The following is a 27,556-nucleotide window of genomic DNA, read 5'->3' as shown; positions in this document are numbered from 1 at the left end:
CATATTAACACGATAGTATCAAACACCTTTCTAACATCAGAAGACGGGTACACTGCAGTCATAAAGAAATAGATCTTATGCTCGGGTTGTGTTGAAATGATGGACATTTAATACTAAAGGGATCATTTTGGCTATATTTATATACTTAAATGCACTGTGTTGTTGCCTTGTGGATGGGCTCAGATTTTTGTATTAATAAGCAGCTGAATAGTGCTCAAAAGTAAGTAATAAGAGTGAGCACTACAACTTTCTAACAATATAAATTATATAGAGGTTTGGAGACTTACATAGCAAGGACCACTAAAACTAGCCAGCTCAATACAGGTTTTTTTGTTTTTCTGAGTGGCTGGGTTTATGGGTGTTGTATTTATTTTCCAACTAATATATTGAGGAGCAAGCTATGTCATATCATATACTCATAAAGTTACACTTTTTTTAGAATTCCATTGAGCCCTTTTAAATTTGAAATTATAGAAATTATTCAACTTAGTAACATAAGTGTTTTTACTTCAGCGCTTGATTAATATCTAAGAGAGTCTCAAATGCTTTGACTTTTTCTCTCTTTTTTCTTTGTCACTCTCTATTCTTTCATTCTCTCACCACCAGAACAGGAACACTGGAGCCTGGAGATAAGCTGCTGGCTATTGACAACATCAGACTTGAAAACTGTTCCAGAGATGATGCGGAGCAGATCCTCCAGCAGTGTGAGGAACTCGTCAAATTAAAAATACGTAAAGATGAAGACAACTCAGGTACTTTTGTGAATATAGTTGTGTCTATATTTGAGGGACAGAGCTCTGACCTGAGATAAGCTGATGTTTTAAGTTTTCTTCAGTTTATTATTTCAGCTACCGTCAGAAAAAAAAGAAAGCTGTACTAATGAGGTTTGACCACAAGGTGGCACTATTGTCCAAAACTCTGGGACACTGACACAACTAAAATGGTCTTCATGTGAAACAAAGAATGTATTATAAATTACAACATAAATCCAACATGTTTTTACAATATAGTATAATTTTATATAGAAAAATGTGCAGTGACCTATTATGGGAACTGGAAACAACAAGCAGTAGCCTAGAGTCCTAATCCATCTAAGGACTTTTGTGCATGGTCGCATATTCACATTTTAACAGTCTTACAGCTTACACCTTGTATTTGTGTATACATATAAACACATTCAAGTTATATAATATGACGTGAACACACACACACACAAACTAAGTTAGGGACTGTGTAATGAGGGTAAATAATGAGACTGTAGTCATCAGGCACAAACACACACAAGGAGGAAATAACATGTGTGCATGCTATATGATGACAAGGCAGTCTTTTCCTTGGTTACCATGGAAACTGTGTCTTGCCTACCAGTGTAGTCTCAAGAAGCGTTTTGACCTACTTCTGGAATCAAGTGTGTTTGTGTGTGCACATTTCCAGTGAGCAGGTAATGGGATCCAGTATTACTTAGTGACCTGAAGTGTTTTGTGTGCGTGTGCATCAGATAAGAAGCATCCGTCAGACGGTATAATGTACTCCTCAGACTTGAAACACTAGATTAATGTGTGTGTGTGTCTCTGTGTGTGACTGCTTGTGCGTGTATGTGTGTTTGTGTGTATCAGATGAGCAGGAGACATCAGGCAGCATCATATACACAGTGGAACTGAAGCGGTACGGAGGCCCTCTGGGTATCACCATCTCTGGCACTGAGGAGCCTTTTGACCCCATCACTATATCAGGCCTAACTAAGAGAGGCCTTGCAGAAAGGTACATACTCAGACACACAAAATCTCTTCTGGGAATTCTAGGTTGCCACTTTGTAGCTCTAAATGAAATTCCCTAGATTTCTGGATAGAGCATTTTTGTATAAATCCAAAGCTGATGAATTGAAAATGAATTGAATATCTCACTATGTCTGTCATGTGTTACATGTCTGTGTTGCTCTGTAACTAAAAAAAACAAGAGTACCAGCCAAGCATGGAAGATTGCGTTATTTTACATTAACCAAATGTAGTTATTTTCACAAAAAAAGCAACTCCAAAAGAGAGGTGACTCATGCTCCATGGCTGCAGACTTTTGGAGTTTGAGGTGATGACCCAAATGCAGACGGAACGAGGCGTGAAACGGGAAAAATCACCAAAAGCGATACAATTTATTGACTGGTAAGGGTACAAAAACAAAGGCAAAGGAAACCATAAACTCTAACTGAACTGGAAAAAGACAAGAGAAACATGGAAATAAGAAACGTGGAAATCCTGAGATCACAGAAGATTAAACAGACAATCCGACAAGAGACAAAGGAAAACTGACACAAAGTGTACACACAGGGATGATTAGGGAGAAGGAAACACATGGGAACACAGCTGGGATGAATAAACATAACAACACAAGGGAAGCAAAACTAAACACACTGAACACGGGACAAGAGACTGTCAAAATAAACAGGAAGCAGACAGAGACATAGACGAAGACACCTGGGCTTGACACAGAGATGGGGATAAGCAAACAGGGGGACAAAAGACCCTGACACGACTAAGACACACAGAGGACGAGGGAGCGAGAGGGATGAAACACAAGGAGAGGAACATGGGGAAAGTAAATGGAGATGAGACATTACCGAGATGCAGACATGACCGAGGAAACCTACACAGAGGACATGACAGACTCTCACAGGAGACACAGGGATGCGATGCACCCTATGCACACATGTCCACTGGCAGATAACAGGATACTGTGTTAGCATAAGGCGACCACATACAATTAAAGCTCACTGCATGTTTGCACAGCATATTGCTAACAAGCAGAACAATTACTGTTGTTGAAGTATATGTCAATGTGACATGTATTTACATTTCTGCAATGGTTAATATCAACTGTATCACATCAACACAGAATTGAATATATCAGTTGGCAATCCACCAATCATTGGTCCGAGCCAGTTAGATAAAAACCAAACAATCAGTGCATCTCCAATTTTCATGTGTTGATATTTTTGTCTCTGCTACAACCAAGCCTATATTCCTTCCTTCCATCCATCCATTTTCCAGATTCTACACCAGAAGTTGAGTGTCCAGCATGTGCCATTTGACACAGAGTAATGACAGATGTGATATTCTGAAACATGAGATGGTAGCTAGTGTCCAAAGCAAGACTGAGAGAAAGATGACACAATGTTTTCCCTGAGTCATAAACATCCATTGGTAAATTCAGCTTACATCCACTCCACCACACAGCACCTTCAGCTTTTATAACAGGCTCACGTGTTATTCCATCAAACTATGTTCACAGAGGCAACATGCTACTTTCCCACTTCCAAATACACACACACTGTGACCCCATTTCTCTGAGTCTGTGATGTAATTGCTCTATTTCCCATTCTAAACTGTTGTCGATAAAGCACTCTACAAATAAACTTGGTGCAACTTGACACAGATGAAAGTGCAGGAATACAAACGATAACCACAGTGCTACATCTTACACCGACCCACTTTTTCTCCTTTTCTTTTTTTCTTTTCGGTCAAGTGATTTAATTTTGTTTAACCACCAAAGGGCGTAAGGGCCAGCCACAAACTAGGACCATTATAACTTAGGTCTACCTTATCCGTGTGCGTACATACTGTTCACCAAGAAAGAAAATGCATTCTTCCAGATATTGTTTTTAGTGGCACATGATTTTCTGAAAGTAGCACTAAGTTTAACTTTTTGGCAGTCCTCTTTCTACAAGTCATCTACAGTGCTTTAAAAAAAAATGTAATTAATTTTTGCATATTTATATTTATAGCACATATTTCACTCAATTTAATACTACACAAATACAAAATAGTTTTTAAATGATGATATTATTTATTAAAAGAAAAGGCTATCCAACCTACCCAACCTACCTCGGGGCAGGGATAGCTCAGTAGGTAGAGTGGTGGCCCCATGATCGGAAGGTCGGGGGTTCAACTCTACTGAACGGCTACCCTGAGGTACCCCTGAGCAAGGTACCGTCCCTACACACTGCGTCCCTACACGCTGCATTGGTGGCTGCCCACTGCTTCACTGGGTGAATGGGTTAAATGCAGAGGAACTATTTCCCTATGGGGACTAACACATACACATTATTATTATGTGAAAAAAGTGGTGCCCCTTGCACCTGGTTGTGCCACTCTTGGCAGCAAGAACTGATTTCATGCATTTCGGATAACTGACAATGAGTCTCTCAAGTCACTCTTCTTTTCAGAATTATTTTACTGTATCTCAGCCCCATTGGAGGGTTTTTGACCATGAATGGCTTGTTTAAGATCACGTCAAAGATCAGATCAGTCAGATTTAAAAGTCTGACTAGGCCACTCTAAAACTCTTTTTTTTTTTTTTTTTTTTTTTTTATTATTTATTCATTTGAGCCATCCAGAGCTAGACTTGCTGGTGTGTTTTGGATCATTGCCACCCTTTAGGGCATGAACTGATGGCTAGACATTCTCCATCAAGATTTTCTGGAATAGTGCAGAATTCATGGTTTCATCAATTATGGTAAGTCATCCAAGTCCTGAAGCAATAAAGCAGCCCCGGACCATCACACTAACACCATCTTGTTTGACTGTTGGCATGATCTTTTTATAAAATGCTGTATTAATTTTACATCAGACATAAGAGGATACAAAACTTTTAAAAAGTTTAAATTTGTTATGGGCTTCCAGCAGGAAGGCTCTAAGAGTTTCTGGGTATGACACTATGTATCCATCCATGAAGGAGGAGGAGCTATATGCAATCCAAAGCAGATCTGGGAAAGAAACTTATTCCATGAAGTTTGATTGTCATAAGATTCCAACATAAGCTTATAATACAGTTTTAGTCTGAGGGTGACAGGCTGTAATGCATGGATCCTAGGGTGGAGCTGACGTGCTCAAACGGCTCAGTCACAAATGGTGAGCTTCTAAGACAGGTAGGGGCACTGTGTCTGGTGAATACTTCACTGACAAACTTACTGGCTGCCACCTGTGCTGTTGCCCCTCTAACCACACACACCTTAATCTACTTGGAGAAATTGTCAACAAAACCTACCTTGATTTAATAACCTGACAGACTGAACAGGAAGCAACATAAAGTTTGATATCCGCTGCCATTTTTGGCCAAAAAAACCTAGACTACAGTTCTACGAGTGCTTGGGAAATACCACGGTGACGTGCAGTGGGGTGGTCATGATAGTAACTGAGCAAGGTACCATGGAGTGTTTAAGGTATTTCAATTGATGCAAACCACATCTGTGCTTTGGGTCTTTATAGTAGAGTAGACCATGGTAAACAAAAGATGATGAGGAACTGTTTCCACTCACGTCTGCACATGGGTCTGTTCCTAGATTTCTGGACAGCTGGGCAGTGACTGGGTCATCTAACTGCATTTGTTTAATATGTGAACGATCTGTCAGTAAAACTGGAGGCATAGTATGGCAATATAAGCTACCAGTGATGTTGCACTCTGGCAAAAAAAAATCTGTGGGAACAAGGAGGAAACTTTTGGAGTCACAAAGACCAGCAGGCTAGTCGGCTGATATCCCATTAGCCGACTAGCCTGCCAGGATGGAACATTAGCCACTTGAGGCTGTTGTAATCTGTATATACTGTATATATAGTTACACGAAGGCCCTTTGCAAAAGATCTGAAAGGTTCAAGAACTCAAATCACAGCTAAGTGCATGGCTTTTCTGATTTATGCAGGGTTAATAGACCTGTGATTATAAAATGTATTCCTAAGATGAATGGGGATGCCAGGTTATAGATTATAGCAAAATGCTGATAAAAACATTTGTTCATTAAGTCAATAGATAGCCAAGGAATACCATCAAGGACACACAGGCTCACAGATGGATCCGTCCACTGGTGAGGTTGGCAAGGATAGGTGTTGTTCTCCAGGATTTAAGCTCATCCTTATCAGAAATCAGAGTTAGTGATAAGCCTAGGTTATGATTGGGTTGGGTTTGGCTCTGCCTTGTTGCAACTTGGGCAAAAGTGAGTTGTGTACCAATTCTGAAATGTAAGAAATATAAAATAAACATAAGTCACCTTTGGTCTGGAGCTCCATGCAAGATCTTACATCAAATTGGGCAGATGATCATGAGAAAAGTGGTGGATCAGCCCAAAACTACATGGGAGGAGCTTGTTAATGACCTAAAGGCAGTTGGGACCACAGTCACCAAGAAGACATTTGGTAACACGCTATGCTGTAATGGACTGCAGCAAAAAGGCACATGTATAGGCCCATCTTACATTTACCAGTGAACCTAAATCTGAATCTAAATGATTCAGAGAAGACTTGGGAGAAGGTTATTTGGTAAGATAAAACCAAAATCAAGCTCTTTGACATCAACTTTGAAGGAGTGCTTAGTATGGGCACAAGAACACCATCCCTATATCCTTAAAAAAACTTATTTGTTATGCTAGGCTTTCTCAAAAAGTGTTTAACATATATGTTTAGTATATGCTTTCATAAGCCTGTGTGTGAGACCTCAAAATGAATATCTTCCTCAAATTAGGTTGGAATATAAAAGACAGTTTTTCCTTTCTTATAGGGCTTTACAAGAAAGTGAAAGTTTTAATGATATTCAAGGGAGGCAGTGTTATTCTTTTCACCTTGTTCTGACCTTAGTCCAGTCATATGGCGGTTTATCTTAGTTTTCCCTTACTTTATCTTATCTTAGTTTTGTATGAACATAAAAGAGTAAGATCTTATCTATAGAAACTCTGTATCACTGTAGTAACACTGTATCACTGCAGACCATTGTTATATATTTTTTTTCTATCCAATCGTGTGCCCTACAGTAGTTTGAAAAACATGGAGCCAAGGTAAATACAAATTTGTTTTTCTTTTTCTCTAGCTTTAATTGCTTGCTCTTATCTAAGTATAAAATAATAAAATACAGGTCAGAAAGCCTTCCTAAAATATGAATGTAGCCATGAGCAATACCACTGTGGTGCAGCCCCAGTGACACTATCCAGTCGCCTGCCCTCTGTTAGATTATAATTGTGTCATACTGAGATTCACATGTCAGCCTCATATATGTCCAATTTAAAACTAATCCATTTCACACACTTTCCACAACACCACAGGCAAAAAATCACGGCCACACTTATAGCCATATGCTAACATGTCGTTAGCATGGAATCTCTTCGCTGTGAGTGAAGACACAAAGGTTCTCCAAAGAAAACCACAGGGGGGAAAACACACACACAAAAAAATTGTAACAACAAATCTAGTCAGACACTTAAATCATCTTCACCCAGTTGAATATGGACATGTTAAAGAAGCTAACACAGGACAAGTGTCTTGCCTCAATATTAGCAAAGCAGTTATGAGGAAAATTATAGAGATAACTGGAAAAGCAAATATGGGTGTGTGTCCTGATAAGATTGATTTTTGTTTGTACATGCTGTCAGTTAACTTTTTTTAGAAAATCAGAATTGGCAAAAATCTGTATTAGTTGGAAAAAATTGTAATCAAAAATAAACCAGTAGCAATAATACTTGTAAACACTGCAGCTGTCAGGGTTCCTGGGTCGTTGACCCAGTGTTTTCTGTTTTGTCATGTTCAGTTTATTTTCACATCTGTGTTTTCTGTGCCAGCATACCGCCTGCGTATTGTGTTCCAGTTATTTCCATGTATCATTAGTCAGACTAAGTTCAGCTGCGTACTCACCGGTTTCTAATCATTCATCACCCAGCGTGTATTTAAGTCCTCAGTTCCATCCGATCCTTGTCGTGTCATTGATGTACGTCTGATGTTAGTGTCGTCTGTATGTTCAGTTAGCCAGCCAGTCCTTTGTTCATTCATTCATTCATTCATTCATTCATTCAGTCAGCCAGCCAGCCAGCCAGCCATTTCCTCCCTCTGTACTGTTTGCTCACTCCTTCGGCAATAAACATCCATCTTCACCTACCTGCCTGTGAGTCCAGCGATTGGGTCCTCCTTCTCTCGTCCACGACACTACTCCTGACAGAATGACACGACCACGCGTTGTGGACCCAGCGGACTCTGAACTTTTCGAGCGGCAGGAGGCAGCGCTCCTTCGCTGGACGGAGGGGCTTCGGGGAAAACAGCGGCTCTTCGCGGAGAGAGAGCACGTCTTCAAGGGGACTCGCCTGGCTCTGGGCGGGCCTCGGAGACGCCGCATTCCCCCCTCACCTGCTGCCTCACCTGCACCGGAGCATTCGCCGCGGAGAGTGGGCGTCACAGGCCAAGCTTCGGCCGCTCGCTCTCCCGCCGCTCCGCTCCTCGCTCGCCCGCCAGCCGTTTTACTCACCGGACCTTCACCCTCGCCATGGCACAGCGGCTCCGCCTACCACCTCGGCTCAATGGAGGCTCCCGCGCCAGAGGCTCGGCTGTGTACCCCACCCGCTTCCTCTTCCCGGAAAAAGCGGCGCACACGCCGCCATAACAAGGACTTTTTTCAGCTACTCCCGGTGGTGAGTTCTAGTGACTGTTTTCCACCCTCCTCATTTGATTCTTCACCTCAAATAACTAATAGACTTATCTCTGATTCATGGGGAGTCTCCCTCCTAGAAGAGGACGTAGACTGGGACGAATTTTTCTGCTCTGCTCCCCCAAAAACTGTTCAGTCAAAGACTGTAAATAGTGGAGGCAGGAGGACCAGAACGATCCCAGAGAAACCTGCCAGTATCACACACCCGGTCGTTATCTCCACTCCCGTCAGTCAGGCTACACCCACTCCAGTGCCAGCTCCCAGGAGGAGGGCAGCTGCGACCCAGTCTACCTCCACGCCCGCTCCTGTTTCTCGGGTGGGGGTGACTGGTGTCCAGCCACCTCCCGTGCCTGTCCCAGCGCCCAGGCTGAGGGCAGCCAGAACCCAGCCAGAACTCCCTAGCGGCTTGGAAGAGCTAACCGGTTCACCTGCTACCTCACCACTTCATCCACCTCCTGACCCAGCCTTTCATGCCCTCGCACTATCCCTAGTTAGATCAGCTGAACTGGCCCCTGCCCAGGCACCAGCCTTACTAGCCCAAGCTGTAGCCTTATCTCCGTCACTAGCTCAGTCTGTAGCTCAACCATTAGCCACACCAACCTCAGCTCCGTCGTCAGCCTCGCCTACCTCTGTTCATCCCTTAGCATCTCCACTCCAGTCAGTTCCCTCACCTGCTGTTCAGCTTCCACTCCAGTCGCCTCCTGTCCTCCAGTCAGGAGTCCAGTCGCCTCCTGTCCTCCAGTCAGTAGTCCAGTCGCCCGTCTACCATCCTGTTCAGTTCCCGGACCTGCAGCCACAGCACCCAGAGCCAGCTGTGAGCTACCCTGCCTCTCAGCCAGGGGTTTCCGCACCCGCTGGCCCGGCCGCTTCCCTGCCAGAGGTCCCCGCACCTGCTGGTTCTGTCCTGTGTGTGCCAGGGGCTCCAGTGCCCACTGGTTCTGAGACCGTTTTCGCTGGAGGGCCCGAGGAGCCCGTCCAGCCTCATGCCTCGTCAGCTGGAGGGCCCGAGGAGCCCGTCCGGCAACCTTCCTCGTCAGCTGGAGGGCCCGAGGAGCCCGTCCGGCAACCTTCCTCATCAGCTGGAGGGCCCGAGGAGCCCGTCCGGCCTCATGCCTCGTCAGCTGGAGGGCCCGAGGAGCCCGTCCAGAAACCTTCCTCGTCAGCTGGAGGGCCCGAGAACCGCACCAGCCTCATGCCTCGTCAGCTGGAGGGCCCGAGGAGCCCGTCCGGCCTCATGCCTCGTCAGCGGGAGGGCCCGAGGAGCCTGTCCAGCAACCTTCCTCGTCAGCTGGGGGTTCAGGAGAACCGCACCAGCCTCATGCCTCGTCAGCTGGAGGGCCCGAGGAGCCCATCCAGCAACCTTCCTCGTCAGCTGGAGGGCCCGAGGAGCCCGTTCAGCCTCCCGTCTCCGCTGGAGTGTCCGAGGGGCCCGTCCAGCCTCCCGTCTCCGCTGGAGGGCCCGAGGAGCCCGTCCAGCCACCACCTGCGGCTGCCTCGCTGTCACCTAGCTCTGCTTCTGCTTCGCCTGGTCCAGCTTCAGCCTGTGCCTCTCCTGGTCCAGCCTCTGCTTCTGCCTCGCCTGATCCAGCCTCTGCTTCTGCCACGCCTGGTCCAGCCTCTGCTTCTGCCACGCCTGGTCCAGCCTCTGCTTCTGCTACGCCTGGTCCAGCCTCTGCTTCTACTACGCCTGGTCCGGCCTCAGACTCTGCCTCGGCCTCTGCTTCGCCTGGTCCGTCCTCAGACTCTGCCTCGGCCTCTGCTTCGCCTGGTCCGGCCTCAGACTCTGCCTCGGCCTCTGCTTCGCCTGGTCCGGCCTCAGACTCAGCTTCGGCTTCTGCTTCGCCTGGTCCGGCCTCAGACTCAGCCTCGGCCTCTGCTTCGCCTGGTCCGGCCTCAGACTCAGCTTCGGCTTCTGCTTTGCCTGGCCCTACAGCTGCTCCTCAGTCTCCGCCGGCTCCCGCGCCGCCTTCTGCAGCTGCTCCTTGGCCGCCTTCTCCTCGTCGCCGGTATGGTCGACCACCGGACCGGCTCAGTGGCTGCCGCCGTCTTCCTCGCTGCCGCCCACCGGATCGACTTCAGCGTCTCTGCCGGCCGCGTGGCCGCCCACCTGAACTGTATGGGCTCAGCCACTGGCCGCGTGGCCGCCCGCCTGAACTGGCTCTGTGTGGACTCCGTCCCTCCGTCCTGTGCCCCCTCCGCCCGCCCTGTTCTGGTTTTTTTTCTTTTGGCCGTCGGGTGCCGGCCTTTGGGTCGTTGACCCAGTGTTTTCTGTTTTGTCATGTTCAGTTTATTTTCACATCTGTGTTTTCTGTGCCAACATACCGCCTGCGTATTGTGTTCCAGTTATTTCCATGTATCATTAGTCAGACTAAGTTCAGCTGCGTTTCTAATCATTCATCACCCATATTTAAGTCCTCAGTTCCATCCGATCCTTGTCGTGTCATTGATGTACGTCTGATGTTAGTGTTGTCTGTATGTTCAGTTAGCCAGCCAGTCCTTTGTTCATTCATTCATTCAGTCAGCCAGCCAGCCAGCCAGCCAGCCAGCCATTTCCTCCCTCTGTACTGTTTGCTCACTCCTTCGGCAATAAACATCCACCTTCACCTACCTGCCTGTGAGTCCAGCGATTGGGTCCTCCTTCTCTCGTCCACGACACTACTCCTGACAGCAGCTGCTTTTTTGTACATTGATCTTTGATTTTGTAGGAAATGAGAATTTCTGATATTAGTGTATTTTGCGGTATTATTTAAAAATACTAACATGGTGCACTAGAGGTCAAAATATGTTTTCACAAATAACTTTTTTGATAGATATTTAATGGTTTAATGCTATTCAGACCCCTCTAGAGTCCTTTTTAGGCTTATTAACAATCTTCTTGTATAATGATATGTATGAGGTTTAACATTTTTTACTTTTCCTGTGTGGGAATAATACAAATTTCTACTTCTGTACCTTTGTGTATCTCGTACCTATGTAGGACAGGGGCTATACATGTAGGTGATCGGATCTTGGCTATCAACAGTGTCAGCCTGAAAGGGAAGCCGCTGAGCGAAGCCATCCACTTGCTGCAGATGGCTGGAGAGACGGTCACTCTCAAGATAAAAAAACAGCTTGACAGTAAGTATAAAAACTAGTAACAGTAACATGCATTTTAAATCTGTCTTTTGTGCGCAGTGTTGGCTAACGTGTTACCGTTGCCACATTACATCTTTCAGTACCGCCGTAATGTAACACGTTACTGTGCTAAATTCAGTAATCACAGTTACAAATAAGGTGTTACTTGCATTACAAAGGTTCTTCCGTTATCTGCACACCAGGTCAATAGAACAAAAACCTTGCGCAGAATCAGATGGTTTCAGTTCCTGTGCAGGAGGTAAAAAAAATAGGAAAGTAATACAGTAATACAGCTTTTGCGGGGCGAAGATATGGAAACCCTGTTGTTTAAAACATGCATACAATATTTGTACTGTATAAGTGGTATGTAACAGGTTAGCTGTTTGCAACTCATATCCTAATAGATCTGATTTAAAACCTGTTTATAGGTAAATGCAGAGAAGAGGTCAGTAGGTTAACCAGTTCAAGTTTCATTTTGTCTCTTATAAGCATTTAATGTTGAAAAATATACATGTAGTAAAAGGTTCACATATGTATTTTACCAAGTTAAAAATTAGAGTTAACCTTTAAATTAAATTGGCCTCTTTTTTTTTTTCTTCAAGACATAGAAGACAGGAAGACAGCAGATATAGAGGACACAACAGAAAACGAGATCAGTGACCCTGAGGAGGATGATTTGACAGACAGCCAACAAACCAACAAGCTATCAGAGCTTTACTCCACAACAATACCCAGCGTTGACTCTGCTATGGAGTCATGGGATGGCTCAGGGCTGGATGCAGGCTATGGGAGCCAGGGTAAGCTACATTTGAGCATGTGTAGAAAGTGAAATTTCAGGATGTCTTAACCCTGTAAGAAATATGTTAATGAAAAGAAGGAATATATTAAAAGCACTCTTTCTTGTATTTGGTCATTTCATCTATCCTCTTGTAGGTACATACACCCATCAAGCAGCTGGTATCGCTCTACACCCGCATGAGTGGCGTAGTGCCAAGCAACAACGAAGTACCACGCCTCCTCCTGGACGTCGGAAGAACTACCCGTTTAGTGATGGAGGCTTCAGTGAGGATGACTGGGACAAACCACCAGGGTAGGTCTGAATTTAGTTTTAGCTACAAAGCTGTTCGTTGTGACTGTCTTTTTTTTTTTTGTTTATCATACACTTTTTTTTTGATATCACCTTTTTTATTCATAAAAATCCATATAAATGTTGACTTATTGACTAAGGGCCATTGTAGGCTGTCTGCACTCACTTGATTGTACAGTTTATTTGTGAGTGTGTGTTTTTTATCCCTCAGCAGTAAAAAGAAATGATGGGGTGACCTTGACCTCAAGGTCAAGGTGATCTGACCTTGACCTCAAGGTGACATAGATAATAGTTTCTATGGTTCATCAACACTATCTTTTGTCCTGTCTTCCTCTCCTCATACCCAACCGATCATGACAGATGGCTGTGCTTCCCTGAGTCTGGTTCTGCCAGAGGTTTTTTCCTCCCAGTGATGCCAAGTGCTTGCTCATAGGGATAATCAGATTACTCGAGTTTTCTTTGTTTCATTGTAGGGTTTTTACCTGACAATATAAAGCTCCTTGGAGTGATTGCATTTGTGATGTCAGTTCTATATTAATTATTATATTGTGGAATGATTAGGAATCACAGCTCAGACAGGTCCTTCACTTTTAGTCCCTATCCTTTGACACAGTGTGAAATTGACTGTGATTTCTATCTACTTTTTATATACTCTAAAGCTGTTTTGTTTTCTGTATCTTTTACCCTTTGGCCCGTGTTTGTCTTTTATGTTTGGTGTTATTGAACAGCAATTTGGTCAGCCCTGCTAATGTTTCTAAAGCTGTTTTATGAATAAAGTGCTATGGTATGGTGTGGAATGGTATGATATATTTCACCACTATAGATCTTCAAAATGCATGAGCTTATTTTCTGCAAGAAAGGATTTTATCTTTAACACTGTTTCACTGTGCCAGTATCATCACCAAGAGCTCATGGCGAAGGGTACACCTCATTGCAGAGATTGAGTCATGAAGTCAGTGCTACTGTGAATATGTTGTACCTGTGTCTTTGTGTATCTCTGTGTAAAGCTGTGATGAGTCAGAAGGCTAAGGCTAGTCAGCATGTTAAAGTTACATAACACTTTTGAGGGTGTACAGCGAGAGAAAGGGATTTTCGAGGAAAAAAAACAAAAATCAGTAAAACAATGAAAGTGAATTAATCGTGTTAGTTGGGGACATTCTGGGTTAAATGATTACTTTTGTTCGGTTTAACCATGACAGATACAGACAGTGTGTGTACAGATTCTGTGTCCTTAATGTCTTTTTGTAAGTGAAAGTTCCAGTGCTAAATCAGGCACACTGCATTTTCATGTAGCCAACTATTCTCTGCACTTTAGATAAATAAATATTATAATTATAATAATTATAATCATAATAATAAAATATTTAAGAGAAAAATACATTTCGCACAATACACAACGTGTGATCAAAAGGCAGTTCCATGAAGATAAAGCTTAAATATATTTGTCTTGCTTTGCATGGTTTTCCCCTTTTGTAGTACTCAGCAACAGAGAAAATCCAGCAAAATGGGTGTGGAAACTTGTTTTATTTGTGTGTCTGTTTTTGTGTGGCAGATTTATTGGCCAGCAACCGGATGGCATTCTATTGGATCCAGAAGACAGTTTCTGGTGTCAAGCTCTGGAGGACCTGGAGACCTGTGGCCAGTCAGAACTACTAAGAGAAATAGAGGTTAGTTAGTATTTTTCACAACTATTTGACTTCAAGTGTAAAATTGGCATCAAAGATGAATACTGGACTTAATCAGCATACAGTGCTCACTGAAGTGGATTTGCACTTGAGTCAAAGGGTTTTAACAACAGTTTTGTTGCAGGTTTTTATGAACCCTCATATTTTAATGGTTGTAAACATCATGTTTAATCTGCAGTTTATTTTAATGTATAGCATGTTTAGTATTTAGTATTTGAGGGTGAGATGGTTGTCTCGGCACCAGTGGGTCAAGGCGCTGACCTCCTCCCTGTAAGCCGTCTCATCACCTTTGGTGATAAGACCCACCACTGTAGTGTCGTCCACATACTTCAAAATGATGTTGGAGTTGCTAGTGGCCGTGCAGTCGTAGGTGTAGAGTGAGTACAGGAGAGGCCTCAGTACACACCCCTGTGGAGCACCAGTGTTCATTATGACGGGGGATGAGGTGATGCTGCCCAGTCTGACCAATAGTATTTAAACCAGTAACAAATTGTGCTGAACGTATGAATGTTTGTCAAACAATCACATTGGCAAGCACTCAATGTCTCCAAATGGTTGGTTACAAAGCGGTAACTCAACTTGTTTCAATTCATTGCAGGCATCCATCATGACAGGCACAGCCATCAGTCTTGGTGTAGATGGTGTCAACAAGCCTCCATCTGAGCCCATACTGACCCACAGCAGGATGAGCCCATTGCGGCGAAATTCTCTCCTGCATCAAGGCAACTTGCACCACCAAGGAACACACCTCCATCAGGGTGCTCATCTTCACGAGGAAGCCCACCTTCATGAAGAGGCTCAACTTCACCAAGGTTAGTCACTGATATGACACAACTAAGGGTGGTTGTTTCCAAATTTTAAACAGAAAAATATAGTAAAGTATCATTTTATACCATGTATAGAAGGATTACTTGTTAAACAGTTGGTTAAAAACACTTGCAATATGTTTGCCACTCAGACCCCCATCTACACGAGGAGGCCCATTTCAACCAGGAATTGCACCTACAACAAGGGGTCCACATTCACCAAGATATCCAATCCCCTCTCCTGCACCACGAGCCCAAGTCAAAGGCCTCACTGAGAGTATCAGAGAGGACATGGGAGTCCCGTCGGATCAAAGAAGAGATGCAGGGTATTCTGTCACCAACACCACTAGAGCTTCACAAAGTGAGTTCAGAGAGAACTGGACAAAATATGTTTTTGATGTGGGTTAGGATGAAATATTGAGAATATTAGGTAAACTTGCAGTAGATAATTAGAATTCAACCAAAAATATCAATGTAACCATTCAAGCTGACATTGCTGTTAAAGTTTGTAAGCATTGGTATCTGGTCCAAACTTTAAAGTACACATTTTGACTTGACATGTCAAACACTGTCATTACTAATAACTTTAATAATATCCCCTTTCTAGCTAGCATGCATAGTGAGTTCTAGTTTACTCTTATGAGGTTTGAAATGTTCTTTTTTACAGTGCAGAGTATTATGTAATACAGTATAAATACCCAGCCTCCCTGGGCAACTGTTATGCAAGTGACTACATGTAGTTCAGCCTTCCATGAATTTACAGTCACAATTTGAGGAGACGAGGGCCAAGTGAAACATGTACAGCTCAGAGCCAGAATGAGAAATACATGTTTTATCCATAGAGAGAAAATACATCACAGTGAACAACTATTACAGCCTTAAGTCGTGCCTCGTTAATCGATCATACAACATTTCAGATGAATGTCATAATGCTGCTGCATTTTTGGTTTTGTATCCAAAAGGTACAGCAAACAATCTGGATTGCATTACCAATAATAAAGACTTTATCTTACAGTTGTCCATTATATTATATGGCTTTGTCCATTTATTCGGCTTTTGGTTCCTGCTTTGTGGCACATGGCAGTTCACTGAAGAAAGACGTCTATTATCAGCACAATTGTCATTATCGTTTTTTCCGTTTATTCTTTAGGACCTTGTATTACAAATAAACTTTCAGCTGCGAATACACACCCAGAAAGCAATCAGGTTAAAATGTTTACATGGTAAAATATTTATTTGGATCAGTTTACAAAATAGTTTATTCCACCCTAAAGTAATAAATGTCAGTTTGTGTGCATTTATTCTGGTCGTCCTGTTTAATGAGCATTTTTATTCTGCTTGGGATCTTAAACCAGTTAGAATTGGATCTGGATCTCAGGCTAAAAATCTGTTTATTTTAGCATCTGATGTTGGTTTGGTTTTAATTTGCATACAAAACTTTTAATTTAGACAAATTTTTGTACTTTGATTAAATAAATTTGAATATGTTAATTTATCAGTGACATTTCTTTGTCTAAATTTCATGTGTTGCGCAGCTTTCTTTATGTTTGTGTGCAGTTATCATGGTTACAAGTGTTATTCCCATCCACAGAGAAACTTATTGTTCCTGCAGTGACACAACAGATATTTTGAGACAGTTTCATCAGACGGGTTGACATGTGAATAGTCTTTTTGTTCTGTTGTCTTGATTAGGAGCACAAGATACTAGCAAATTACATTTTATTACTCAACCTCACATCCTTGTGTTCTGTCACTAGGTAACAGTGATAAAGGACCCAGAGAGTGATGACTTTGGCTTTAGCGTGTCAGATGGTTTCTTGGAAAAAGGTGTTTATGTCAACATGATCAGACCTGATGGCCCTGCTGACAGAGCCGGGCTTAGACCCTATGACAGGATCCTGCAGGTGATGATGATAATAATTAGTGTACTGCCCATCATTGCATCCCTAATTCTAATATAGTTTTTTTGTTGTGAAGAAAGAAAAAAGCTCACTCTGTCCTCAGCATTTGGAAAAATTCTTTACATCATATTTTGTTATGCTTACATGTAGTTATCTTCACATCCCCCTCTTTTTTTTGTTTGCTAAATTAAAAATGTCTACAGTTATGCAAATTACCAAAGTAACCATTGGCTTAATCTTTTTGACTGTATTTAGGTGAACCATGTAAGGACGAGAGACTTTGACTGTTGTCTGGCCGTACCTCTCATCACAGAAGCAGGAGACAGACTTGAACTGGTCATCAGCCGCAACCCACTTGCCAATGATGACCCAGAGGACAATAACAACACTTTAGACCACGCACTTGACCTGTAACACAAATACATACACGTGCACAAAACATACAGAAGACATATTGTAACTGGTGATGAAGCATAAACTTATCCAAAAACGCAGACACACACTCACTCACACACACACTCCACCGGCTTGCAGTATATCTGTTTAAATACAGAGACTCCTACTGGAACACACATCCTAACACGTGCATGCTCACATAGTCTCCCCATCCCATTTACACTGGGTTGAACTGCTTTTACACAGTACGGTCTATATGAAAGCATCACCACAATACAGAAAAACACACCAAAAGCTCTCCCGATAACTGGCTGGACTCACAGTGTTGTTTCGATTTCAACAATGACTTACTCGGCACTTTAAATAGCCATTTTTACTCATTTTAACCTGCAATACGGGTAAGATTATTTCAGTTTTTATTGCAAGGCCATATGCTCCCATGAACCTACAGTACTTGCACCTGAGAGATCTGCCTTATACAATATTGTAAATGATTTTACCGGAGAAAAATTCTCAGTTTCGGGTTTCCATTTGTTTCACAGAAGGTTACTAAGTACTAACAGAAAACGGAACAAACAGTTCATAATGGGAGTGTGTCTATAATAAATGTAGCCACTTTAGAATTTCATAATGCTGCTAAGATTCTGCTCAAACACTGCTGCTCACTTGACATTACCAAGAAAAAAACAAAATTCTGGAGTGGTCAAGTATAGCTCTTTTTTTCAAGGCAGACTTCTCTATTGGATCTTGCTGCACATTATAATGTCACTTTGGTGACATCACAACGCTGATTTATGAAGATGTCATCAGTGATGCCATCACAACTGCCAAACTGTTATTTTGTTTCATGCTATCATAAAATGAAAGTGAAAGGAGGGAAGGGCGTAATTTCTGCTCCCAATGAAAAATGGTGTCTTAAGTGGAATTGACCAATCACGGCTTTTGCTACACCATAAATGAGCATGAGTGGCTGTGCCCCAGAACAAACTGTACTGCCAAACGAAGAACATCTACCTGCATTTGAAATGTGCCAAATGTTATGACATTATCCACTATATCAATAGTTGTCTGAGATCACTGGGTTCACCTCATCATATTTCATTGCAAGACTACAATGTCAAGCAACAGTAGCATTTCAAATTCATTTCAAATCGCAAAATTATTAGATTTGAGGCTCAGAGTGATTTAATGTAACATCTGTTTGTCTTTATTGGCATATTTGTGTAAGGATGTGTGCCGCAGAATAAATTAACTAGCAGCTAGTTTAATTTTAAGATGTTAAGTCTGATTTATATAATCCAACAACAAAAGGATCATTTCACTTACCAGCGACCTCAAAACTAATATATACTGTGAGCCACTGGGACCATTCTTGGAGAAGAATGCCTAAGCAGTGAATAAAGCTGTTCCCAATAGCAGGCAGTGTCAACACAATGACAAGTGTGATTTAGGAGGATCTATAGGAATTAAAATATTCATAATTTTCCATTGGAGTATCACTTATAAGTATGAATCATCGTGTTTTCATTTGTCCAGCATGAGATCAGCATTTATGGTTGTGGGCCTTCTGCAGTAATGCCCGAGTGTCATGCCGCCATATTTTACAGAGGAGACAAGACACAGTTGTTCCCGATATGTTCCAGAACTGGAATATTACCAAACTGGAATATTTGATAATATTCTATTTTTTGTTTTCTTTTTTATTATATAATCTGTATTTCTTCTACACATCTAATAAGGAAGTGGTATACAGTTGCTTGTGATCTGCAGCCTCACCACTAAACCCTATGTGGTCCTTGAGGAAGATTCAATTATTGAAGAGTCTCATTGTCATGGCTCATTTATGCTGTTGTATAGATGTTAAGGCAGTGGGAACAACAAGCAACAAGTCATAAAGAAGTAACATTCTCTTTGTTGTGGCTTTTAATTTAACAGCCTTTTAAACTAGGACACACAGTTCATTCAAATAATAGCTATAGAGCACTACTGCTGTTTGGATTTATTGGTAACACTCGCCCTTTTGCACAAAGATTATGAACAAAGTCAATAGCATCATCTGCTATCAGACCTACTACACTAGGTTGCTGGTGAAGCCAGACTATGGACAAATTTCCGACACACACATTCTTACACAAAAGGCTCTGATAACAAAGGAAATGAAACCGTACAGTGTGTGTTATGCATTTATTATCAAGCCATTTTGTTGTGTCTTTCATGAATGTCTGTTTATGATGTGTAATTTGTATGTGAGTGTATCAGCAGGTTCTATTCCAAGGTGCAATTGGAAATTTCCAGAGTTCGGCCTGAGTTAAACTGAGCCACTATCCTTTAATGGTCAGCACCCTTTGAAGCACTGTGAGCATTCCTGACTACTTGTGTGTGCTCATTTGCAATTTCACCATGGATCCAAAATTGAACTAAGAACAAACATTAGTTTGAACAGAGTGTGTGCCAAATGTTATGTCAAGGATTGAGAGCTGGTTTTACCCACTATTAACCTTCACCACAACATTAAGTGTTGTGGTTTCCTTGACTGACAGCTCATTAGTGCAAGATTCTAATCAGTTCACATAATGCTGACTATTGGGAAAATAGTAAACCTTTCTCTTCTTCCTAAAGCCTCCCCTGCTAACTTTTGATTAGCAACCTTGTCACATCTTACAGATCCCTTCTTGAACTAAACCTGATCTTAGTTGTGCGATAGTTTTAAAGCCCTAAGTATATTTCTACTTCTACTGCTAAGGGAATGTTAATTTCTAATTCAAGAGACAGCCAACTAGAACCTTACACCTGCAATGTGGTTAGACACACAATCTGTATTTTTACACCACTGACGCCTCATTAATGAATGAGACTACAGTGTCCAAGGCCAAAGGCAGTACATCAGGTCAGAAGCACAACAAGTAGCATTTTTTTTAGTTTGGAGTGGTGCACCATTAATATTTAACAGAGCTAGTCCTAGCTGTAGCACCATCTTGTACAGCTGCAATTTATTTATTAATTTGATTTATTCTTCTTTGTGTCAACATAAGCTGTGACTCATCAGCCATCATACTAACCTGTTTTGGGTTTGACTTTCCCAAAAACTAAATTTCAGGGTGCTTGATTTTATAATCAAGGGCACTGTGCATCCGACTAACAATAGTCAGAATGCTCAAAGTAGCTGGAGCACTGAAATACCCTTCACACAGAAACTTTAGAACTTACAAGTCTTCAAGTTTCAAGTTTTGCAACCCCAGACATTAATTCCATTTCCTTCAGACCCCTAATTTCGCATGATTTTTTTCTTTTTCCTGCCAAAAATGTGTTTGCTCCAATTATCTTTGGATTAACTGAAATTGGGCTGGCTCTTGTTCCCTCCTACTGATCTTGGCAGTTTATGAATGTGCTGTGCAAAAGTAGGTGCTTAAATTCTACAAAGTAGCAGTTAACTTAAATAAATTGCAGTAAACAGAATAAAACTAAAATCAATCTCTGGTTTTGCTACCATTTTCCACCAAAACAGCACCAATCTTTTACACTTTAAGCTAACTGGCATCATCCAAATATTTCTAAGAACTTACCACAGTTCACTTCTTTGTCTTCTTTAATCCTATTGATAGACATGATGAAGCCATACAATTTCAAAGAAACTGCTCATCTATGTATGGGTTGCTCTTAGTTAACATTTAAATACTTTACTGCAGTATTTTATAAATGCGCAAGTTGCAAGATAAAGGTTTTGTCCTTTTTGAGGAAAAAAACAAATCTAAACATCCTTTGCACACTTGTGTGTGTACACATATTAGCATGAATTATGGTGAACAAAACTATATGGAGTATATGATGGATACATCGTCAGTATAAGGATATTATTATAAGTGAGTAATAGAACAGCATTTTTTTTTCGACAAGACTAACAAAAAAAACTCAACTTTGAGAGAATCACAACCCCTGTTCCTACCATTTTCTTATGTTGTTATGTAACAGAATTCAGCGGAACCCTATAAGAATTTCCATGTCTGTATGGGTGTGAATAACAAAACATATACAGAAGACTTCTATTTGTCAACGTTTCTCTGTCTAATACATGTATGTGCAAAAAATGTCCACTACTTCTGGGCATACACTGTTTCAGAGGTGTGTGTGTGTGTGTGTTTGTGTGTATGTGTCTGTGTGTGTGTGTAAACTAATTTGTGTACATTTCATTGTACAGTAGTGAGGTTTTAAAGGATTGTGGGCCTTTATATTTTTATTTCCAAAAACCGGAAAAGGCTTAAAATAGTGTAAACTCAACACACATACAAAAAAGGGACATTTACTTCTCTCCAAGCACTTACTGCTGAATATAAAGCACACTGTTGAATACCATGCACTGTAAGTATTTTCATGTACAATGGAACAAACTTTTGTAAAGCAACAAAAAATGAAAATGCTGAGAAAAGCCTTCTGAATTGTTTTTTTGTTTGTTTGTTTTTTTCTTTTATGTATGTATGTGGCCATGTATACTCCCTATGCATTTTTGGGTCAAATGTCAGTTTAAAGCCCAATCCAGAACCGTAACAACCGTAAGTTTATAATACAAAAAATGTTATTTAATTCCCTGTGCTTTTTCGATTTTGGGGAAAATAAAAATGTTCATGTGAAGATTTAATGGTAATGTACCACATTTTATTAGACTAGCTTGTTGGCATTACTCCCCTGAACCCATTAAGCGATTTCAGTACATTAGATAAGTTATTACATAATCCACCATATATTACATCATCAGCTAAAGTAAAGCCCTTTCACAAGCCCACGCCTGCTCAGTCACTCACAAATATACCATGTAAACATGGTTAATCTTGTCGTACAGCTTAAATAAAGGGCGATTCACCTTCTGACCAGAGGATGCTAGTTCATGGCTATTGAGCAGTAAGGAAAGCCAAACTAGGTAAATGTTACTGGGTAATTACTTTATGCTTCTATAACAAGTTCCTGTAGGGGAGAGAGCACATGTTGCTTTTTCTACCGCACGAGTTGTCAATGTGCAACGTAAGCCAGTCATGTACTCATGATTTTGGTTGGGAGACTACAGTCAAATATTTGTGTTACATTACATCAATCTTTTGGCTCTTTATTTTTATTTTTGGTGTGCATTTTGTTTTGTTTTTTAACATGCAGTGTCTAAATTGGAGAGCCTCAGCTGCAGCAAACTGTGGGTAGCAAAACATTCAATGGCTGCAAGGAAACTACATTATCTTGTCACCTCTTGTCAACTCAACAAATCAGAAAATTACCAGTAACAGATAAATAATGTTAGCTGAACACTAGCAAGTTGTTACAACTAGCAAACTATAGCACCTACCAATCTGACCATTAGTTATACATAAATAACAAATACAATTGTGACAGCAAAACTACCCAAACCAGCTATTTATAGCCATTTTATTCACAACTTGCCACAATAAGTGAGCAGCAACAAACCTACTTAAACTAACCAGCTATAAGTAGGCTTGTTGCTGAGAACTATACAATGAGTCAATAAGATGTCTTGTTAGCTTACTGGCCTGTTTAATGACAGTTGTTGATGAGCTAACTTAAATTTCTTCTCCGATATCTAGCCAGTTAACCTATTTAGCTCAATGATAAACACAAACACTGACTTCTTCGTTGCAGTCAGCGTAATTATGACTTGAAACTGAGAAAATGATGTCATGCTGCACATTTCAAAAGTAGGAAATGTCAGTGTCTCCAGTCTTTGTTCCTATTTTTTTTATTAATGTGTTTGTTTATTTTTTTAATTATGTTTCATGCTTTATTTTTTAAAGATATTTTGATTTGTTCTTTTGCCTAATATGTGTTTGGATGTCAAAGTTGCTACGGTTCTGGACTGGGCTATTAATAATGTACGCATTGATATTGTGTATTTTTTTTCCAAACTGTGTAAAGTTCTATTCTATGTAATATAGTATTTTTCTATGACAGTATGCTCTTCCAAAATATAGGAAGAAAATACAAAATGAAAAATAAAACGTATAACTTTGTTGTTGTCATTTTGATTTGTTTGTTTGTTTGTTTGTTTGTTTGTTTGTTTCATTTTCTAAGAAACAAAGAGTGTACTGCTATACTTCTCTTTTTGAGAAAAGAAAAGATTGCAAAGAAAAAAAATAAAATGTCTAATTTTATGTTGGATGTGTGGATTGTGTTTATTTTGGTAAATCTTTGTGACCAATGGAAAACAATGGACATTCATAAGAGATTATCTTTGGTCAGGATAAGCTCCTTAAATCAAACCTTTATATGCAAAAATTTTCTATCCAGGGAATTTGAACAAGACCTCATTTTACAACTAAAGAGATCAGGTTTAATTTTGGTTCTTCACCCCAAAGCAAACTTGCAGTGGAGGTAATGCTTCCTAGAGAAGCACAAAATGGAGCAGAGTAATCACATTTCTACCACCTACACTTGGGGGTGCTCAGGCTGGGGACTCAGTCGTCCTACTGGGAGACAGAAATTTGAAATAAATTTGCAAGCATTTCAAGCATAAGTGTTTCACTTCATATCTTTATGGGGGTATTGTGTGTAGAATCTTGAGGTGAAAAATTAATTTAATCCACAATGTAATAAGGCTGTAACATGACAAAATGTGAAATAAGTAAACGTCCCCCAATGTGAAACTGGACAGCCTTTCATGATACTCTATGTTTTACTGTTTTTCTGAGCACATAATCTTGTGTTATTAGATCCCTTATCTAAGAGATTGAATTAATGGTTATACTGCCCAACAGAATGGACTTGATCCTGGAGGTAGACCACCCTATACGATTTATATGCCTTCATCAGTTCGATTACAGGTAATTCATTGGGCTCACACTACTAAGTTCACTTGTTATCCCAGGTGTAACCACACAATTACTTTCCTCTGGACATTTTTTTAGTGGACAGGCCTAGTCAGGGATGTGTAACAACATGTGTCTGTCCCTACTCTGTTTGTGCTTAAAACACAGACTTTCCGTTGTCTATCAGCTCATTTACATAGATCCTTAGCTGGACATCCATGGTCCCAAATTGTATTGGATTTTTATCACCTACAGTATCTGTAACCATGAACAGGTAACACAACCATCCCAACTTTAATCAATTGTTTTTCCAGGGCTTTTCATTTTATAGCCCTTCCCAAGCTGCCTTCAGCCTTATGCTCAGTCTCCATGGCATTCCACTGGACGTTGTCTGACCAGGGTACACAATTCACCTCAATTCACCTCCAGCTTCTGCTTCTCTTCTATCTCCAGACTTAAACAAAAACTGAAAGGACCAATTAGGAGTTGGAGGCAACCCACAATATACTGTTTCATCTAATTAAACAACCTGGAGCTCAAAACTGTCTTGGGTGGAATGCACCCATAATTCCATGATCTTCATGGCACCTATCATTAATCCTATGATTGTACATCTAAAACGGCCCAGAAACCCGATGATTCAAAACTCATTTGATGTTTCCCAGCTAGAAATTTTTTGTTCCAGTCCTGTGGGAGACCCTTCCTGTTTCCTCTGTGTTTTTAACTGTTTTTGAATCTGTTTTGTCCTGAACTTACGTCACTCTCTTCTGTACAGATGCTTTTTGCCCTTAGTTTCTAAAAGAGACATTGATGATGAGACAGCTGTGGAGCTTAGTGTTTGAAGAAATCACCTGCCTGCCCCTGTCACTGACCCCACTCTAGAATCTCACAGTTTCAACCTGTAAAACTTTTTGATTTCAATATACCTTTTCAGCTTTTAGTACTGTTTCCAGCACCTCAATCCTGGTTTGGTTCCTTGAGACATGCATATGGATCTTTTGAAAGGCTTGTTTCCGTTTTTAGAAAAAAGACATGTATTAGAACCAGTTTATGTCTGTATTTCTATTTTGAAAACTCTGTACATTTTTACTCTAACAAACAACATGGGTATTTTTGCACATGCAAGAGTGTTTTCTACTGTACATTTTGCTTTTGCTGACGGAATTATTCCCATGAGTCGACTGTTATGTAAGAGATCTAACACACAACATGCAAAAAAGTGTTAGCATACACACAGTCAGGCACACACATTATTGCTTACATAGTAAGCAATAACATATGGGTAGAACTTTAGTGCCCAGTGCACACTTTGTTATATTCACATGTGCTTAAACATTCAAAAGCAGTGGTGGAAAATAGCTTAAAGCTGAGGACATAAAACATATAAGGAGTAAGCAAACGACCTGTGATGACTGAAGTTCCATATCTGTAAGTTTTGTATTACAGTGAAAAAACAATATTGGAGTAGTTTTCCTCCAGCATGCAGGTCACAAATCTTGATTATACAAAGATAGGCTATGGAAAAGTACATAAGATGTGCCCTTGTCCCTTTCAAGTGACCACAACATCCTGGGATCAAAACTGTCCTCATTTGATTTTTTTCTCATCCCTCAGAGCCCTTCCATTTCCTGTTCTCTTCTATTTTTGTTAGCAGAACAAAAGGCAAAAGTAACATGAAACACTAATCAAAAAAACACATTTGTTTTTGCTTTGTGTCAATGCCAAAAAACTGCCTTGAAGATAAAACAGAAAAAAAAGATTCTCAACAGAAAAGTCTATTCTTGGAAAAGGCCAGACAGGGAATGGAAATAACAGCTCTGTGTTTCTTTGTCTGTAGTGTCAATTATTTAAAGCTCAGCAACAAAACAAAAGCATTAACATTCATGTCCCTGTACAGCAGTTTCATGCCACCAACATCCTCTATGTTTTTGTTGAGTCATATGAGAGCAATAACCATAATCGGCATGGATATATCTCCATGATACATTCCTGGTCAAAATTATCACTAAATGTAAAATGAGGAAGGATCCATGACTGTTCCTGATTCAAACAGTGCCTGAAAGAGCTTTCTGTGTTTTCTGATTGCTGAAGCTTAAATGGGATACACAAACCAGTATTTTATAAAGCTTTTATGTAAATATTTTCATGGGAATAGTTAGTTGATTAAATAAAAAAAAAGGCCCATTTAACCATAGTGATTGAAGGAAAATTACAGTCTGGGAAAAATGTGTTCAGTAGCCAGCTTCTATTAATCACCAGGATGTCTGAGCCTTTACCCTCTTACTGTGAAACGGATGTTTGGGTCAAAATATTCCATAAACTGAGGTTGATTCCAGCAGATTCTCGGAGCTGCTTAGTGACATTGTTTAGAAACAAGCTTCAGTTTAGGAGGGCTTTGTTTTTGTCCCTGATGTTTTTCCTTTTTCTTTTCCTTGGTTTTAGTAGTTAAGAGCTTAGATTTTTTTTTTTTTTTTTTTTTTTTAGGTAAGTATAAACTGGATTAAGCATTTTCAGCAGGTTGCCTCTGTGAAGCCAACAAAAGCTTAAATATGTTTGTTATGGATGAAAATAAAGTTGCTGACACAGTCTGCCAGGTCTGCAAATGCTAGGAGTATTTCCCACAAACCACTACTGTAAATACAGGGTGGGCCATTTATATGGATACACCATAATAAAATGGGAATGGCTGGTGATATTAAAGTCCTGTTTATGGCACATTAGTATATGTGAGGGGGCAAACTCCTCAAGATAGGTGGTGACCATGGTGGCCATTTAGAAGTCGGCCATCTTGGATACAACTTTTGTTTTTTCAATAGGAAGAGGGCCATGTGACACATCAAATTTACTGGTAATGTCACAAGAAAAACAATGGTGTGCTTGGTTTCAACGTAACTTTATTCTTTCATGAGTTATTTACAAGTTGCTCTTTGTTCACAGCCATTGACATGTCGAAAAGGTTAACACGTGAGGAGCGGATCGAAATTGTGTTGATATCTGGTGAACGCAGTAACCGGGTCATTGCAGCAGATTTCAATGCAAGACGCCCTACGAGACCACCCATCTCCCATGCTACAGTTAGCAAACTGCTTTTTCGTGAAACTGGTTCAGTGTGGGATTTGCCAAAATGTGGACGCAAGAAAACTGTCACTAATGAAGAAACATCAGTGGCTGTCCTAGCTTCATTCAGCAAGAGCCCACAGCATAGCACTCGCCGCATGTCACTGGAGAGTGGCATTAGTCAAACATCCCTTCGGCGGATATTAACTATTCACAAATGGCACCCTTACAAACTCCAGCTACTGCAGCATCTCAACAAGGA

The 27,556-nt window shown here is 40.9% G+C and overlaps 1 protein-coding gene across 2 annotated transcripts in view; it reads left to right on the top strand.

Annotated features, from left to right (window-relative positions):
* The window catches only part of grip2b (glutamate receptor interacting protein 2b), a 293,179-nt gene extending 269,744 nt beyond the window's left edge, over positions 1-23,435 (top strand). For both annotated transcript variants that reach the window (XM_085407118.1, XM_085407117.1), the window contains exons 16-25: positions 607-752; positions 1,617-1,761; positions 11,426-11,565; positions 12,165-12,359; positions 12,496-12,652; positions 14,202-14,316; positions 14,933-15,146; positions 15,293-15,501; positions 16,898-17,044; positions 17,297-23,435. In XM_085407118.1, the coding sequence (XP_085263244.1) occupies positions 607-752; positions 1,617-1,761; positions 11,426-11,565; positions 12,165-12,359; positions 12,496-12,652; positions 14,202-14,316; positions 14,933-15,146; positions 15,293-15,501; positions 16,898-17,044; positions 17,297-17,455 (1,627 nt within the window). In that variant the 3' untranslated portion in view covers positions 17,456-23,435. The remainder of the gene's footprint in view (positions 1-606; positions 753-1,616; positions 1,762-11,425; positions 11,566-12,164; positions 12,360-12,495; positions 12,653-14,201; positions 14,317-14,932; positions 15,147-15,292; positions 15,502-16,897; positions 17,045-17,296) is intronic.
* Positions 23,436-27,556: the final 4,121 nt, after the last annotated feature.

This window comes from Rhamphochromis longiceps, linkage group LG5, assembly GCF_057381845.1.
Source record: "Rhamphochromis longiceps isolate RC_006_pf linkage group LG5, R_longiceps_female_GT1.1, whole genome shotgun sequence".
Classification (NCBI taxonomy): domain Eukaryota; kingdom Metazoa; phylum Chordata; class Actinopteri; order Cichliformes; family Cichlidae; genus Rhamphochromis; species Rhamphochromis longiceps.
Note: the sequence above shows the minus strand (reverse complement) of the source record. Positions and strands in the feature narration are given on the sequence as shown.